General features: G+C 38.6%; 2 protein-coding genes across 2 annotated transcripts; one reads left to right on the top strand and one right to left on the bottom strand.

Moving 5' to 3' along the window:
* Positions 1–791: 791 nt before the first annotated feature.
* On the bottom strand, positions 792–17,518 carry LOC144667028 (transient-receptor-potential-like protein). The gene is made up of 9 exons (XM_078528446.1): positions 16,560–17,518; positions 10,412–10,715; positions 9,474–9,732; positions 8,338–8,592; positions 3,683–3,881; positions 2,948–3,106; positions 2,027–2,092; positions 1,535–1,645; positions 792–1,044 (listed from the first exon to the last, which is right to left on the bottom strand). Exons 1-9 carry the CDS (start codon positions 17,304–17,306, stop codon positions 961–963), a joined length of 2,184 nt encoding a protein of 727 aa, XP_078384572.1. The 5' UTR covers positions 17,307–17,518; the 3' UTR covers positions 792–960.
* Positions 12,027–15,135, top strand: LOC144642825 (uncharacterized). The gene is made up of 3 exons (XM_078501950.1): positions 12,027–12,583; positions 12,693–13,641; positions 13,874–15,135. Exons 1-3 carry the CDS (start codon positions 12,272–12,274, stop codon positions 15,127–15,129), a joined length of 2,517 nt encoding a protein of 838 aa, XP_078358076.1. The 5' UTR covers positions 12,027–12,271; the 3' UTR covers positions 15,130–15,135.
* Positions 17,519–18,572: the final 1,054 nt, after the last annotated feature.

Genomic DNA, 18,572 nt, shown 5'->3' with positions numbered 1-18,572 from the left:
AAATAAATATTTCTGACCCCTTCTGAAGCAAATAACATAGCGCCAGCACCCTTCCATCGGCTGCAAAAAGAATTCAAGTTGTTGTGACTTAAAAACAGAGATGTCATAAAAATGCTTAAATGAAGTAGACTCACGGTATGGACCATTCACTGTTCCAGCAACGAACGTCGCATAAAAGCTTCAAATTCGGTTACGAAACCTCTTTTAGGTGTAAAACAAACTGAATCTGAATTACTCAGGATTTTTAAGGGACTACGTCACGGGGATTTCGCAGATTTTTTATAAACTGTTCTGAAATTAATGGTAGGCAACTAAACCCTAAATAAATATTATCTTTGAACATCTAAAGGAATATTTAACGGTACGGCTATAAAAATGGATATTTCGAAGACGCGCGGAGACAATTTGAAAACGTTTGCCTAACTTTTTCAAATTTTTCAAATTTTCAATGCCGATCCCAAACCAAAAGTCATTTCCCTTGGATTTGCTTAAAGGGACTATGTCACGGGGATTTTGCAGTTTTTTGGTCTAAACTGTTCTGAAATAAGTGGTAGGTAACTTTACCCATAAAAAAACATCGTCTTAAAACATTTAACGGAAGATATAACTTTTATTTGGGAAAGAAATCAAACTTCGCCTATAAATATCGATTTTTCTTGAAGGCGCGCGAAATGCTGGCTAGCCAAACGCGCTTTTAAACAGTTTTAGTGCTCTAAAATAGCAATTGTTAATAAAAATGGTCCATTATTTTTTAGGTTTCCTACGACACAAATATAAATTTGTGTTTTTAAAAAATCTGTTAAAATCCAAAGGTGACATAGCCCTTTAACTCATGCAGTTTTACAGCTTTACCCCTGAATTCTCGAACCATTTTTCGTTTTCCTTGGAGGTTCGAGAAATAGAATTTCACTGTACTGGTGTTATGCACCCTATTTTTGCAATTAAACTTAAAAACGATTTTCATTTTTGTTGTAAGCGACTCAGCCATCCCAATGGTTTTGGCTTTTGCTCTTCGGGAGCTGCTGATTCGTCCTTCGGTTCCTCCTGCAAGAAGAACAGAATGCACTCAAAACCTCTATGCAAACATTAAGAAGTTCAGTGGATAATCAGCAGGTATGCTCTACCTCTGCTTTTCTATAAGACAATTCAGTTTTCCTAAGTCTGGCGAGAAACCTGTATTTTGTTAAAAAAAGGCCAATGGTGCATAAAGCGGTCACCCACCAGGCGACAACAGCAACAACAAAAACAACAACAACATCAACGACAACACACTTTATTGTACCCACATTTGTTTTTAAAAAATGAAATTTACGAGAAAAATAGCAGTTTGATCCCGCAAGAAAATTCCCGGCTCTTTATCAAGGGTTTTGCGTTGGATTGAATGAAACAAAATTCCTTTGTACTTTTTGTGCTTATGTCGGATGTTTTCTTTTGTTCAAACGCATGCGTATCATCGGTAGTCCCCGATTTGCCTTGCGAGAGTCTGTTTTTCCATGACGTCATAGTTATGACGTAGATTTATGACGTCACTCACCTGACTAGTTGTTCCAAAAGCTTTGAGTGCATTGTTAAGCAGCAGTCGTTCTTTAGCTTGACGAGAGCTGAAAAAGTACCGATCAATGAGGTTCTTGAGCACTTTCTCACGCTATAAAAATAGAAGAATATACAAGAAAATTAACTCAACAAAATTGTTAATCACACGAGCTTATGGCAAATGACTGTTATCGTAAAATAAAATTAATATCATCGGAACTGTTTTTATGGACAGAAATTGAAATTCAACAATCGGAAAAACGGGCAGAATCGTTGCTGAAAAGCACCACTTGAGAAATGTTGTGCTATGGCGAATAAATTTCAATATGGTCTGCTATTTCTTTTGCTGGCCTTTGTAATTAATCATACAAAATTAAAGATTTTTTTCTCTTTATGAGCTCAGGTATGCTGGAAGAGTTTCTTAAGATCACCGAGATAGACATCTTTTAATTTCAGGTTTAGATAGTATATTTTCAGCTGATTTCTTATTTACCTCAAGTACATCTTCATCTTCTACAATCTCTTCTTCACTCGAATCTAGATCATCGTAACTCTCTCTCTAGTAAATATCAAGACTTGACGCATTAGAGCCACAAACAGCGAATAAATACGCAATGCAGTAAAACATCAAATTAAGTGAATATATTAAGTGTATAGAGCAGTTTTCAATTGAGTGTCGTAAAACCAAAACCAAAGTAATTACTCTGGCCAATCACAAAGGACACAGACATTCCAGTGAACCAATCAAAACACGAAGCAAATAGGCATGTAGCTGGTACGAAGCGCGGGAAAACGTGCGCGAGCGAGTCACGATTGGTTTTGGTTTTACTCCTGATTGGCTGAGAAAGTGGCGCGAGATTTTTAAGCCAATCACTAAGCGTAGTAATGCAAAATCAAAGCAAACGCAAATTACTTTCGACACTCAAGTGAAAACCGCTCTATAGCAGCTCCGTAAATCCTAGTAGTAACTTCTTACAGGGGTGCCCCCCCCCCCCCCCTAAAGTGCTCTACACGGGAACGGTCAGCCCGAAAGGGGTACATTTCCCACTGTGGAGGTATACAAAAGGGCAGGGAATCCAAGAGTGGTCGTATAGAAAAGGGTACGTCATTTATGTATTTTAAAAGACCTTTCAAATCAATCTATTTTAGTGTTTATTTATGTGAAAACCTTAGATAAGAAAAGGTAGTATCCCTACTGTAGGTGTGTAAAAGGGTTACCATTTTCTACCAGACGGTATGTAAAAGGATAAGGATTTTGACCTCGGGGCGGAGGTGAGTGCCCCGAGGCGGTGTGGGGGGGGGGGGGGAGTAAACAGGTAGAGACGACAGGCACTTAAGTTGCCACCCGCGAGAGCCTAAGAGAAACGATTTGTGATCGAGGGCGAGTAAAAAAAGGTGTTAGTGTCGTACGTACCTTTTTAGATTTGATCCAGTCGTAACAGCGTTGGAAGAGTTCAAAGAATTTCTTCGCGCTGGGCAAGAGGTTAAACGGGGGCGGAACGACACTACCCTTATCAACGTATTGCATCCACATGCCTGTTCTAGAAAACTTCCATTGGATGTCAGCATCATCCTAGCAAAGTAAAGATTAAAAAAAGTTAAAACAAAAGTGTCCTCTTTGAAAGTAACTACATACAAATTACCGGTAACCCTTTAAAGACATTTTCCTAATCCATCTCAGACCAAAGGGTACGCAAATTTAGTGCCCGATGCCAGACAGGTAATTATTTTTTTTAATTTCACTTCATTATCTCAGCTGTTTTCTAATGAAATGATGTTCCAACAAGCAAAGCGGGAGTTATCCTCGAACCCGAGCGATCAAACAAGATGGCCTACTGATACTTCTGGGTTCAAACTACTTACAACTTTCCATTTTCTTAATGCAAAACCGACGAAAAACGACAGAGAATCTAATTTGAAAACACCACCTTGAAGACATTATCTTAACCTAAGAGGGCAAAAATCCGAACACATTCAGGCCCTGTCGGTTACGCCCCGCGCCTGCGTTGCACTGATGAACAAAACCCCGGTATAGTATACGCCCCGCGCTAAGTGAAAATGGTAATCCAAAAAAAATCTTCTTGCGTTCGGGCAATCGCCTTTAGTTTAATTTCCGATAATTTTTTCATCTTATAATATTTATACTCACCGCTATTTGTTGAAATGAGTTCGACATCATTGCAATGAGCATGTTGAGGGAGATCAAAATGGCGACGATGTTGAAAAAAGCAAATATGGTCTCGCCAGTCGTCTGAGTCACAAAGAATTCCTTTGAGTTAATTTCAAAATCTTCGAGGTCGGTTTTGTCAAATAACGCCCAGAAAAGCTTCCTAAGGCCTGCTGACAAGCTATAAAACACAACAAAGGAACAAAAAACAGATGAGTGACATGTAAGCAGACTTACATCAATTTTATTAAGGCTCATGTTATACCCCACTACACAAGCATTAGATTCTCTTAACATGTAAATTCACAACACATAAAGCAGTAGTGAAGTTTAGGCAAGTTGAATCTACTGAAGCCGCGTCATTTGTAATAATTTTGCTAGGCAACGGCATGGGCTCTTATGAGGCCATGGCGATGACTAGCTGAAGCCTGACGAGGGAGATGTGGGTGTTCAGTCGCCAAGGATCGCGGAGACCATTTTAAAGTGGTAGGGCTGAAAGGACTTTGTGGAAGCGATTTGCAAGAGTAGACTTGTTTTGTTTCTTTCAAGTGGTAAAATCCATACACTATCCATGTTATCTGGAACCATAAAAAATCATCCCAACAAACAAATTGGTAAGGCTATAGCACTACCTTCCAAAGCGCCTGTTCCCTAGTTTTTCCCCGTTGTCTGTTACTCTTGCCATTTCTAACAAGTTAAAATTAAACGAATCGGAGTCGCATGGGAGATTATTAAAATGGAAATCAGAGCATTCACAATAAAATTTTCGAAAAAAAAAGCTAAGCGAAAACGCGATGATGAGATAGCTCTTTTGTCAGAAATGACGAAAATACAGACCGAGCTTCAGACATCTTACAACGATTCGCTCAAAATCGAGTTGGAAAGAGTAAAATCCAAACTTTCTAAAATTGCAACTGTTAGGACAAGAGGGACAATCGTACGCAGCAGAGCGCGCTGGTACGAGCACGGCGAGAGAAACAGCAAATATTTTTATAACTTAGAAAAAACGAACCACAGAAAGAAACATATAACGTCTTTAATCATCAATGACGACAACAAAATAACAAACCCCAAAGACATCCTTGAGGAAGAAGAGCGTTTTTTCAGACAAATACATACGTCAACAAATACTGACCCAGATTGCCCTGATTTTAATGAGTTCTTTGAAACCGAAAATGCATTATCGGAAGAGATGGCGAAAACTTGCGAAGGCGCTATGTCTATTGGTGAATGTGAGCGTGCGTTAAAATTTATGGAAAACAATAAAGCGCCGGGCACGGATGGCCTCACCCCTGAATTTTATCGTTACTTTTGGGATATACTAGGTTCTTATATGGTAAATAGCTTCAATTACGCCTTCCAAAATGGTAGTCTTTCTATTTCTCAACGTCAAGGTATCATATCTTTAATTCCAAAAAAGAAAAAGAACACGGAATACTTAAAAAATTGGCGACCTGTATCGTTACTGAATGTGGACTACAAAATTGCGACAAAAACTATTGCTCTGCGTTTGGAAAAAATCTTACCTAACATAATCCACCCTGGCCAATCTGGGTACGTAAAAGGAAGGTTTATCGGGGAGAGCATCAGGTTAATAGCAGACACAATGCATTTCACTAAACAGAAGGATATCCCAGGCGTTGCAGTGTTCTTAGACTTTGAAAAAGCCTTCGACTCGATTGAGTGGAATTTTATTCATAAATGTCTTGAAACTTTTAATTTCGGCCCTGACCTTCGTCAGTGGATTAAAGTGTTTTATAGGAACATCTCGAGTTGCGTATTGAATAACGGTCACGCGTCAAAACACTTTCAACTGGAACGTGGGGTGCGACAGGGGTGCCCACTTTCAGGCACATTGTTCGTTATCGCCATGGAAATACTGGCGCAACGTATCAGACGATCGAACCAAATAAAAGGAATTAAGATACAAGAACATAGAGAAGTCAAGCTTTCGCAATATGCAGATGACACAACTGCACTTCTTTCTGATGCCCAGTCAGTGGCCAATTTATTTGATTTACTATTACTTTTTGAAAGTTGCTCTGGTCTAAAAATTAACCAAACAAAATCTGAATTGCTATGGCTCGGCTCTATGCGCTACAGAAAAGATACAATTCATAATCTTCGAATGGACAGTGAACCAGTTTATGCGCTTGGAGTACATTTTTCGTACGATCTTGAAGTTTCTGAGAGGAAAAACTTTCATGAAAAATTGGTATCGTTAAAGAAAACTTTAAATATGTGGTCTCGCAGAGACCTATTCATATATGGCAAGATAAACATAGTTAAAACGTTGGCACTCTCAAAACTCGTGTTTATCTGCAGCGTTATGGAAACCCCAAGAGATTTTGCCAAAGAAGTCGACAAAATCACATTCGACTTTATTTGGAACCACAAACCAGCCAAAATAAAAAAGACCACTCTAATCAGGCAAAAAAATACTGGTGGCCTGGGCATGAGGGACTTTTCTATTTTCGACAAAGCGTTAAAGCTTAACTCGGTCAAACGACTATGTTCGAACTCTGATGCACCATGGCAATATATACCAAAATTACTCCTAGCTGGTGTTGGCGGCACAGAACTGTTTAAATGCAATTATGATTATAAACTCCTTGACCTCGATAAGCATTTACCTGAATTCTACAAACGAATTATTTATTACTGGCAGGATATTGCAGCAGTCACGCCCATTAATAAAACTGAGGTACTTTCACAGATGATCTGGAACAACAGATTTATAACTGTGAATGGGAAAGTGATACGGTACCCCCTTTGGTTTCGAGCAGGAATAAAGCAAATATCTGATCTTTGGGACTCCGGTGAAAATCGCTTTCTTTCTTTTCATTCTTTTCGCAATAAATACAAAGTCAAATGTAACTTTTTGCAATATTATAGCCTTCTTTCCTCTATTCCCAAAAGTTGGAAAACGCTGCTCGGAGAAAATTCTGAGGCCCCAGCTGCCTCAAATGCCTCAAAGTGTTCACTGTCTTGCAAAATAATATATGACATGCTGTTAGACCTTGAAAACCTACCCCCACCTACTTCTGAGAAAAAACTTTTAGCATGCGGGGTCGAGAAGAAGGACCTAAATAAACTATACCTATTACCATTCAGAGCCACGAAAGAAATAAAATTAGTTATGTTCCAATACAAAATTATTCATCAAATCTTACCAACGAACAACCTGTTACACAAAATGAAAAAAGTTGCCTCCCCTTTCTGCCCTTTTTGTCCTTCTGAGTGTCAAACCATATGGCATATGTTTATTCACTGCCCGCAGGCAACCTCTTTTTGGAATAAATTCCAAGAGTGGTATTCGTTTTTAAGTAACACGAAATTGAGTCTTTCGGAGTTAGACGTCATGTTCGGAATTATTCGCAGTCACACTCACTGTTTAGCTCTCAACCATCTCATCATGTTAGGCAAGTATTTTATATATGTTAAAGCATTAGATACTATTAAGTTCCAGTTTCAAGATTTCGTCTCTCTTGTGCGGGAAAAGATGAAGCTAGAGAAATATATCGCAGCCACGTCTGATAAAGTGAAAGATTTTGAGAATAAATGGCATTTTTTTCTAGCAATTTAAGATAGTCTTATTATTTTATTTTTTTAGCATTTTGTTTTCCCCTCTTTAATTACTTGATTAATTCAGTTGATATAAGCTACGTTTTGGCTATGTTACTTAAGAGAATTATTTGTAAATTTACATCTCTAAGTGGACAGTTTTGTAAAACAGTTATTAAGTAAGTAAGTAAGTAGTAGAGCAAGAATGTAAATAGATCAGCTATATATGATATTTATTGTTGTTTAGCAGAAGCAGTTGTAATGTAGCATGTGCCGTTAGTGTTTGTAAGTAATGTAAGTTTCGTTTGTAAGAATGTCGTTGTGTTGCAATTAAAAAAAAAAAAAATTATGGGCAAATTACAATACAATACTCTAATTTGACACTCCCCTTACGGGGCTTTTCAGTGACAATAAATTACAATATGAATAAGAATTTTAAAATTATAAAAACTACAATCGGTAAACATTACAATGATAAAAAGTTACAATGATAAAAATTTGGATAAAATGCATTACTTCTAATTAATCTATGTTAAAAACTCCTCCATTAATTTTGATTTTAAATGAAATTTAAAAGATAAAATAGTTTTAAGAGTTAATTTTTAAGGTCGGTGTGAGATTGTTCCAAATGTTCACTGTTCTATAATGAAATGTTCTTTGACCAGAGGCAGATTTAAAAAGGGGAATATTTAAAAGCTGGCAGTTCCGGGTCGCACGTTTGGTGATTTTGTTGCGGGTGGTGAACTGATCGCTAAGATAGCGAGGCGCGCATCCAGTCATAACAAACCTCAATAACAATAACAAATGACAAACAAACAATAACAAACCTCAAAATAAGAGATGTCTAACATAGAAAAACAACAAAGGAGTAATAAAAACGCGAAAATAAACAAGAATGATTTCAACTGACGAAGATCAAAACAGATTACAGTTGACTTTCTTAAAAAAAGTTGCCAATTTTTTCAAAATGTGTTGTCCGTTACGTAGCCGGTTTAAAAGGAGGATTTGCCCTGAAAAACGACCCTCTTTCTCCGAATGATCAAGTATATCAATAACAATAAAAACTGACTTACCCCGAGAATTCATGGACAGCTCTAATATCTTTGGCCACTGCGGCGGGCTGTAGACTCACGATCTGTTCAAATTGGGAGTAAACTTTACGGATGGCCATGGAAAACGACAAGAACACCAGAAGGAACAACAGCAAGAACTTGCCGACATCTTGACACATCTTCATCAATGACAGCTGGAGGGGACCAATATTACTGTTCACTTGAAACGAGTTAGATAAGTGAAAAAAGCTAACCAAGAACGCAATCGAGAAAAAGCTGGGAAGAGAAATGAAAGAATAAACATGCGTTAGGGAGGTAGGTAGGTAAAGTCTGCACAAGAGCCAAGTGGCCCATCAGGTCGGAGCTTATCCCATTCTGCCCCCCCCCCCCCCTCCCTGTACGATCGGAAAGTCCATCGAGAAACGAGATGAGTCTAAGAATATTAAGACGCTTCTTAGCTTAGGAAAGTTAAAACTCTCCTATACCCATGTTTTGAAAATCTCCGTCTTTCAAAGCATTTTAAAAGACGGAATCCGCCAGGACTTCGAGTATAAATTGGACAAAATTATGTACCAAAATTATTGCAAACTTCTGTGTTACTGTTTCAAATATCTTATCAAAAGAAATCATTTCTAACAACACCAAACATCGAAAACAAATTTCAAGTTTCACTGAATTTCACTGAATTTCGCTTACAAACTAGCTACACGTAAGATTTTACCTATATTTTACATGGTTAATCTGAACTTTGAAATTTATTTTCTCAGGCTCTGTTGAGAAATTGTTGTTGGTGTTATCACGGATAATTATTTACATCTAGCTTTTTAAATGGGTAGAAAATAACGCAATAAGATTTACATTATTCTTGTACTTGGTTTTTGTCCAACTAAAACGAATATTTCTCGATTTTCTGACGGATTCCGTCTTTAAACTGTCAGTTAAACACATGTCAGAAGTGTGCCTATAATAGGATTATTACTACAGCTGCCAAAGATACAGTTAACCAATCAGATCACGGGAAAAGCGCGGGAAAGTCGTGTGAGCCAAATCGTCATATCACGTATGCTCTCTACTTTGTTTCCGATCGATTGGTTGAAAAGAAATATTTTTTCTGATTGGTTAAGCTTCGCTGTAAACATCTGTGTTTCAATAAGTACCTGTTGGAAACAAGCAAGAAGTGAAAGGCTGAATCTCTTGTGATGCTTTTAACGACATATTTCAGTGAATATGCGTCATCGTTAACTGCTAAAGCCGAGGAGCCCAGGAGCCAGAATAATCCCGCCAGGTAAAAGAAGAGAAGCATCAAAATAGTAACAAAATTCCACCACTGCGCAAAGTAGCGCTCTCTTCCCTGTCTGTGGAATTCTTTAATCTCCTCAAACGTGAGACCCACTACCCACATACCAGTCAAAATATCTGCAAGAGAATAAAAAAAACTTGCCTGTGTTTTTTAACTTACACCATGACGTGCCGATTTTCAGTTTGACTGAGTACACTGCTTAGTGTCATTGCAAAATATGTTTTGGTTTTTATCAGTTTACGTTAATGTTAACGAACAATAAATAACATAGTAAATGGTTTCAATCCGAAATATAGTCGTATAGTGTGATCCTCTCGGTGCATGAGGGTAGTCCTTAGTATTAACTATTGTTGGTGACACTGACTCTTAGTCAGTGGAAGGTGTTTGTCGTCGATGTTGTTGAAACTGATCCTTGGTGTTGAGTCTGGTCCGTTGAAACTAAACGTAGTTGGTCAGTTTAGCCGTGATGTTATTGGCTGAACAACTCATGTAAAGGTTGTCAACAGTGATTGCTTAGTTCTAAAAGAACACGTTCAGCCATTACTAGCACATACGGCGTTACGGGCACGCGAATTTGATTTGAAAACTCGAAATCGTACTCAATCGCGTACTGTCCAATCTAAAGGTCGCTACTATGGGGAATGGAGGGGGGGGGGGGGGGGGGGGGAGGGAGATCTCGGGTCTCAGTGCTGAGATGAAGCTGCATCTGCCCCTGTGGATTACCAGTGGATTAAAAATGAAGTTGTTTTGAAACTTGTTTTTTTCAAAAAAAGTAATAATAATAAGTCTTTATACCTATCCAGGAAATCTGCAGCAGTGAAATTCCAAGCTTGTCTTGCACCGCGGATAAAACCAAAATGATCAAGAACCAACAAAAGGAGCCCGTATGACTGAGGAATTTGGCCAGCGGTGTAGCCAGTTTCTGAGACAGCTTGGTATGTGGTGTAATGAGGTACACAATGGACCACAAGGGCAAAAGGATCGTGTATAGCACCACAAAGGCAACTTTGGTGATTGTTCGCCGATAAAACCAGTGCTCGTCAAAGTCTTGATACAACACCGCGTTGAGCATTAGCTGAGAGTAAGGATGAGCTACGAACTATAGAGAAAGACAAAAACCATGTTAATTAACACATAAAAAGAGAGCTGTCTAAAGAAGTTTTTCGACAATGCACACAATTCGAGACTAAGTCTTTGTGTCCTATGCAAAGAGATGGGCTCATTTAGAGTCAATTTCCCCGTAGGCTTTCAAGACAAGCAGTCAGCCTTTCTACTCAAAAAAAATATTTTTTTCAGGATAAGCAGATAATACAGCAAAATATCTTTTTAAGAAAAACTCAGACAGAAGATAATAAAATCTGGTCTAAAAGTCACATTTATTATAAAAGAGAAGTAAAAAAAGAAGGAAATCATTGAGCTCTGACAATTATTTGTTGCTTTTATTCTACCCTTTAAAAAATGTAAATCAGTTTGAACAGGTTTAGGTAGATAGCTATTAACGATTTCACTGAATAACACTTTCGGAAATTAATTTTTTCAGTCTAAGGAACTCAATTCGTAATTCGTAGTGTTATTTTCTAATACCATTTAAAATAGTAACGACTGTTGATTTAATAAAAACGCTACATGTCGCAAGGCGATTAAAAAAGCAAGATAAAATAAAGCGAAGCTATGACATTGCGTACCACTATTATTCTAGCTTTTTTTTATTATTCAAGAATTCTTTTTCTTTTAAGAATATTTGAACAGGTTTTCACACTTAGCTGTAAAAGAGTATCGACAGATAATAAATCCGGAAATTAGCAGTTAGTTTTTTCAGAGAATATTTCGTAATAAGCGATGCCTGTGAGGCCCCTAGATACCTATTTTTAATTTAATCTTTTTCAGTCTAGATCTCCTAATATTGGCTTGTATTGGCCAATTTCTAGACTTACCAAACCGATGAAAACGTCCAATGTAAATGAAGCGAAATTACGAATAAGATATGAAATTTAATTATACCTCAACTGATGGCTATTTTCCTTTTAGAAAATGTCGGAGAGTTACGCTCACACAAAAAATAACATAAAATTCGTTATAAATACGCCGAGTGCTTGAAGTGTATTTAAAATGCTAAAAATCCTTTTCCCTTTCTATATGTGTAATTGACAAATAAAGCTATTGTCAAAGCTGTAATAAACTGAAAAGAAATTCGATTCTGAGATAACATAAACTAAAAATACACCTGCTCTGATAGTATCTTGAAGTGAAATCATAGTTAATTAAAGTTCCACCATTTTAAGCTAAACTGTGGCATGTACAAGAAGGTCAAAAGGTTCTTCAACTTTATTACAGGAAAGCATTCATTACATTCTCTTAGCAATGTATTGTTCTAATGCAATCTTCATCAAAAGAAATTGAGTACAGATGAGCAAACAAAACCGATGTGCAAACAAGAAGCTAATGCAATATATCGTTGGCTCTTATGTTTGCTTTTGATTTTTTTTTGAGAAAACAATTATCTTTTCCAGTAGATTATTAGGCCAGTTGCCTGTGCACTATCAAGTGTTCTCCGGGACAAAAAGATCGCAAAAAGTTGTTCTTAGCGTTCAGAAAAGCTTTTATCACGACATTTTCAGTCACCGTCTTATACACATCGGTAATCATCGAGCAAAAATGAGGGTTCTACTTCTTTGGTTAATCTTGATTGCATCAAAAGCGAGAGTACAGAAGGCTGAATTATACGGAGCAGATGAATCGAATCCTGTCGTTGCTTGCAAGGAGCCTTCGCTGTACTCATGCTTGGGAAGGTGTTCAAGTGACTGGGACCTAGGACCTATGGTGTCGAGAATGCAGTGCTTTTGTGATTCTTACTGCGAAACATTTATGGACTGCTGCGCAGACTACGACAAGTATTGCTTGACATCAAATCTGTTACCGCCGCAAGATGCGCTTCCAAACTCTACTCAAGTGACGCCGACCGAAACGGTAACTTCAGTACGGCAATCGGGAAAATTTTCGCTGACTGTGCCGTCTTCATTTTTCAACTAGCAATGCAACGCTTCAGCCCTTAACCGTGCCATTTCGACCTTTTAAGAGATTCATTGTTTCGCCGTCGTCTTCGTACAAACCAGCTGCCCAGCAAACAATACCAGCAAATATTTCATCCGAGGTTTTGGTGGAAAAGCACCGTGATGCCCCGGATGAGCGATGGAAATGCGTAAAAACTGGCCATGGAATCGAAACGGTGGGAATTTGGATGATAGCAACCTGCCCAAAACAGTGGTCAGCGGATCTGACGAGAAAAAAGTGCGAACAGCCTTACAGCCTCACCGTTGACAATTACAACGACATGCTTCCCGTATCGGACCAGCGAGGAACCAATTACAGGAACCGCCATTGCGCGAAGTGCGCGGAATTAAACGCAAGCGAGATCGCTTCGTTTGAGCTTGATGTCACCTGCAGTGTCACTCCACCGCATTATTTTTCTCGTTCAGAAGCTTTAAAGTTTCTGTTCAAATACTGTTTGAGGATTCAGTGGAAAGCGCGAGATGAAAAACATCGTAGATACTGCACACCAATATACTCCAGCTGCCAGACGGCATCACCACATTCTCAAAAATGTGAAAATGGCAGTTTTCGGATCGTGTATGATGGCGTCACAATGAAGAATTATAAAAACATCTTCTGTGCCACATGCAACAAAGGCAAAGCATCGAAATTTCTCTGTGGGCCGCGAAGTCGCTACATTGATGGTCGAAGCCCGGGACATAAATACAACGTTTTGCTTGATGTGTTAGATACAACAAAAAAACGTGTGGCTGTAACCTGTCCTTTGGGAAAAGTGTACGATGTTCACCTGGAAATCTGTCGAAAAGCAAGAATGGGGGTGCCAAATGTCGCTAATTTCGACAAGTACCGTGTAATACTGTGGCTAACTTCTACGCATAGAATTTTAATAAGAAGAAATGACATGGTGACTTCTCTTGCCAATACATTTAATCTGGAAGCTTCAAAAATTTTCTTTCTCTCTTTAAGCAGAATGAGTAAAGTCTACACCGCTATGCTTGATGTTGAGTTGGAGCGGAACGAAACCAACTTGAAAGCCCAAAGCAATTTTTGAATTTACAAAAGAGGTAACGATAGTAATTCGCAATGTCTCGTTCACGATTTTCAAGGCAAGTTCACGGTTGATAAATTGCATACAAGTGCAAGAATTTACTCCTTCGCAATACACCGTTATTATTCATAACAATGTATCGATGGTTTTTCTGAAAGCGTCGAAAGAAATTCTTCGGCAGAAAGATTACTACGCCGAAAGAACAGAGAGTAAAGATGGCGTTGTTATCCCAAAAGGCAACATTACGGTGTGTGGTGAAAGGTTAGTGAGGAACTGCTCGGGTACGTACATTTCTTTAGGTCGACCAGAGTATGTTATTCTGCCAAATGGATCTCTTTTTCGAAACGTGTCGAATAATATTTACCAAGCGGAAGATTATTATGTTGGTGTCAACAATTCTGTCTGGATTTGTACTTCGTTTGTGAGAACTTACTGGAAGGAAGAAGAAAGCAATGACTTAAGATTATTAGCACCGATATCTATTGCAGGATTATCAATATCAATCACGTTTTTGATGATTGTACTGGTGACCTATTATATCTTCAGTGAACTTCAAACAATTCCAGGTATACATCTAGTAAATTTGTCTTTTTCTCTGCTACTTTCTCATTTGCTGTGGCTACTGGCGACTGTTCTAGATACCTCGAAAGCTTCCTGTACTGCCCTGGCAGTTTCGCTTCACTATTTCTTTCTGGTATCTTTTGCCTGGATGTCAATTATCGCTTATGACACGTGGCGCGCCTTTTCTTGCAAGCACTGGCACCAGGGCCAGTCACGTGGAATTTGGCGCCAAATGCGCGCCCGCGTCATGCGTCACATGGCAGTTGGTTGGCTGCCCGCACTCATCTTCGTTGTCACATGCACTGCTCTCGACCAATCAAACGTCCTTTATATTGCCTACGGCGGGAAAATGGGTTGTTGGATAAGCAACAGAGTTGCCAATCTTTGCATTTTCACTACACCCGTTGCTCTCTCAGTGGTATTTAACATTGTGTATTTTCTTAGAACGATTAAAGCCATTCGCGAAACTAATCGTCAGACAAGGAATCTAACGGAGCAGTCCCAAAAAAGACGCGATCTTCCAATTTTTGCCCGGATTGCAGCTCTTATGGGATTCTCTTGGTTATTCGGCTTTCTAGCTATGTTAATATCAAAATACCTCTGGTATCCATTCACAATTTTAACAACATTGCAAGGGGTGTATATTGCCACGGCGTTTGTGTTCGCTGCCCCTCGTGTCAGAAAGTTGTATTACGATTTTTTCGCACAAAAACTTGGAAGGAACATCGTACATTCAGCTGGAGGGGGAGCTTTGCGGCCTTCTTCAAATTGTCTGCTAACAGTAAGTGCAACTGGAAACATTTCTGATTTAGAAGATCACAGAACAAGAACAACATCAGAAACTCGATTGTGAAGTGGACAAAACTGACACAGTCCTATCATAGTTAGCTATGGTCATAGTTAACTCTTTTAGTTAGCAAGTGTACTGCACATGTAGTATGTATTTAAAGGGTACAGTCCTATACAACCTGAATTTTTGGCATAGGTTTCGCCTGCATGAGCTTCAACTTCGAGTAAATTTCCCATAGCTCGAAGCGCCCTTATATACATGTATTAATAAGTATTGTCAAATTTAGGGCTAAAATTGCTTTCCGAGAACTCTTCCGGAGATCGAATATTCATTTTTGTTCACAGCAAAAAAAGATTCTTGTTTTCCTTGCGGATTTGAAATTTTAGAGAGGTTTTATGTAAAGAAACGCGCAACAAAATACCAGATCGAGCTTTTTAAATATAACACTATTTCGTGGATCTGATCAATTACAAATGATTAATTTTCGACTACTTCATGCTATTCGATTCATAGGTGATTGTTAGGTTAAACTGTCATTTGTACATAAAGAATCTACAATCTAAAATCTGAATTTTAAATGTCATCTTGACTTCGAAAGGAATAATACTGAACGGGCTAATATTATTGTAATTATAAATATTCCATATTTTTTTTACGAATTATCCGCTACAAGAAAAAATAAACATTCATTATTCATCTCAAATGTACGTTGAAAGTTATGTTCTCATAAACGGAAAAAGTGACCATGCGATTAGAAAAAAAATAAGACCGTTTCTTACGTGTGTAGAAGCTATCAAAACTATCCAGAGAAGCTGAGAGGCATTGGGGCATTGGGAAATTAGCATGTGAATATTATGCGCCAGTTGACGTGGCTTATTTGAGAAAAAGTCAATGCTAATTTTTGAATTTGTAATGACCGCCAGGGATGTTAACTATTGTACAATAAAACATTATTGTCTTAATTTTTTTAGTGTTTGTTCAGCCTGAGAATTATGCGATGCAAGGGCAGTAATGTATCTTCATTAAGTTGACAATAAATTGACAAATATTTATGTTACAAGGAAAAATTTAATATACGCTAGGACCAAGGGCTTGATTAAAATTGAAAAGTGCAAACTAGAATATATTTGTACGTAGCACGGCATATTTCGAACAAATTGTTCATCATCAGAGAGGTGATCTCTGATATACCTATCAATATTTTAACCGAACAAATGTCTGGAAAAAAATCAGAAGCCTCGAGCGGGATTCGAACCCACGACACCCCGATCTCATGGAAGGTGCTTTTATCACTGAGCTACCCAGACAACCACAGTGCGGTGAGTAAAATGTAAGCTACAAACGAAACATTGATTACCAGACATTTGATACAGATGTTGCAGCTGTTTAGACAGATCCAATACACTGAGACCTGCAGTTATTGATAACAACTAAAGTTAAGTGGGAAAGTATAACTAAAATATTCAATGATCATGGCTGGAAAGCCTGCTTACCCTCTCATTCTTGTTCTTGATGGCGAAGTTCAGCACACTCAGCTTCAATGCTGCCTTGTTTGCCGTCCTGACCTGCACATGTGCCAGACCCTTGATGGAAGGCATGGTCATGACGCAGCCGATCTCTTTCATGTTACGGCACAGATTCAACAACGCCACTGCATACTCCTCACAACGTGTCGACAAATTTGTATAATCCTTCTTGAACTCGTATTCCTCCCGAGCGAGGCGTTCGAGCTTTCCATTGAGCACAAACGCCTGATAAACAGGATCGTTGGTGCGCGAGTACGTACTCGAAAGTTCTTCCTTTTCGCAGTCTGCGAGATACGACAGAGACAGATAAACGGGGCTCGCCAAAGCCCTGTACCCGTTCAAACGGTACAAAGCCTTTTCCAAGCTCCCCATAGCGTTACAGCTTTCGCATACACACGACCGCGGATGGGGCTCCTCAATACGATATCCCTGGGATAACAAAAACTTTACTATATCGTAGTTATCCTGCTGAGCGGCCAGAATGAGACCGAAACTCCCCAGTTTAGAGTCTCTGACTTTCTCTGCTTCGGTTTCGAGAACGCTAGGTTTTCTTTTGAAGTATTCTTTCACTTGACGGAAATCTCCTCTGCGCACCGCTTCAAAAAAGAAGTTGTCCTCTTCAGAGAGGGACATCTCGGGCATGGCTGCTTCCAGAACGTCTAAAAACGACGTCGAAGTTACCCTGTCGACACGCCTCATCGAAACAGCCGCCATGTTTAGCAGATACAGTATACGTTTTTACACGGGGAATTAAATTATCTCCATACGATACAAAAAAATACTAACCGCTTTTACTTCAGTAAATGACAATTTCACCAGCAATGGATAACGTTAATAGCAAACAGACTGCAAACTGTCTGTCAAAACACTGAAGAAATGCTATTTGTGTCGTAAGTAGCATCAAGTCACAGTGACTTGATATATGAGTTACACACATGTAAATTGAACAAAATTACGTTTACAGTTGCTGGGAGGTAGTGACATGTGTTTGGAATGCACTCCATGAATGGGGCAAGGCGAACACCAACAATGTTTTGAAAACAATGCATTGTTGTGTTTATTCAAAGAAACACAATTTCACACATTTAAAAGAAAAAAAAAACTTTTTAAATCCGCCTAAAGTATGATGAAAAAACAGAAAAGCATAACTAAGAAAGAAAAGAATGTAACACAAGAGAGAGAGCATTACTCTAGTACAAAGGTCATTTTGCGAGAATAAAAGCTTTGAAGGTTGACGATTAACAGTGAATTTAACATGAATTGCATTTGGTACGTTGTTAACGGTCATTGAAAATGCTCATTTCGATTCCGTTTTTATTTGAATGCATTTTGCAGGTGCAAGATCCATCTGTTTCATTTCATCTCGTCGTGAACGTGTTAAGGTATAATGCACACTTGATGATTTCGGGTCTGAATGGGGTGTCTGTAACATGAAACAGTGTTAAATTTGGACATTTCAACACTAACAGTAAAAATTCACTATAACAGTAAATTTATCCAGAAAGAAACAAAAACGGATCCAAAAAGGCCAATATTATTTTGTTTAGTATATGAAGAAGTTTTCGGCCATTTTCCGATCATTTCGGAAGATTTCCTAAGACTACCGAACATTCACGAAGACTGCCGAAGATTTCCGAAGATGTCCGAGGTGAAATCCGAAAATTTTCTCTAAGTTAACAAGTTAACAGAATTTTCTTCGGAAACAGTAAACATTAAAAAATTAGCCAATGTAACAGCAAACACTAAAAAATTATGGGCAAAAAACACTAAACCCCATTCAGGTCTTTCGACATTACTGATCCTAGCAGTATGCAGGACGCGTGTCACATATCAACATAGTAAATGGCCCAGCTCACCACGAGTCTCTCGTAGCTCAGTTGGTTAGAGCGCCCAACCGGTATCTGGGAGGCCATGGGTTCGCTTCCTGTCGGTGACTTACATTTTTCCTTTGTCCCATGCTCGTGTCATGTTAAACATTTC

Source organism: Oculina patagonica, chromosome 1 (assembly GCF_052425735.1).
Source record: "Oculina patagonica isolate OP01 chromosome 1, crgOcupat, whole genome shotgun sequence".
Taxonomy (NCBI): domain Eukaryota; kingdom Metazoa; phylum Cnidaria; class Anthozoa; order Scleractinia; family Oculinidae; genus Oculina; species Oculina patagonica.
Note: the sequence above shows the minus strand (reverse complement) of the source record. Positions and strands in the feature narration are given on the sequence as shown.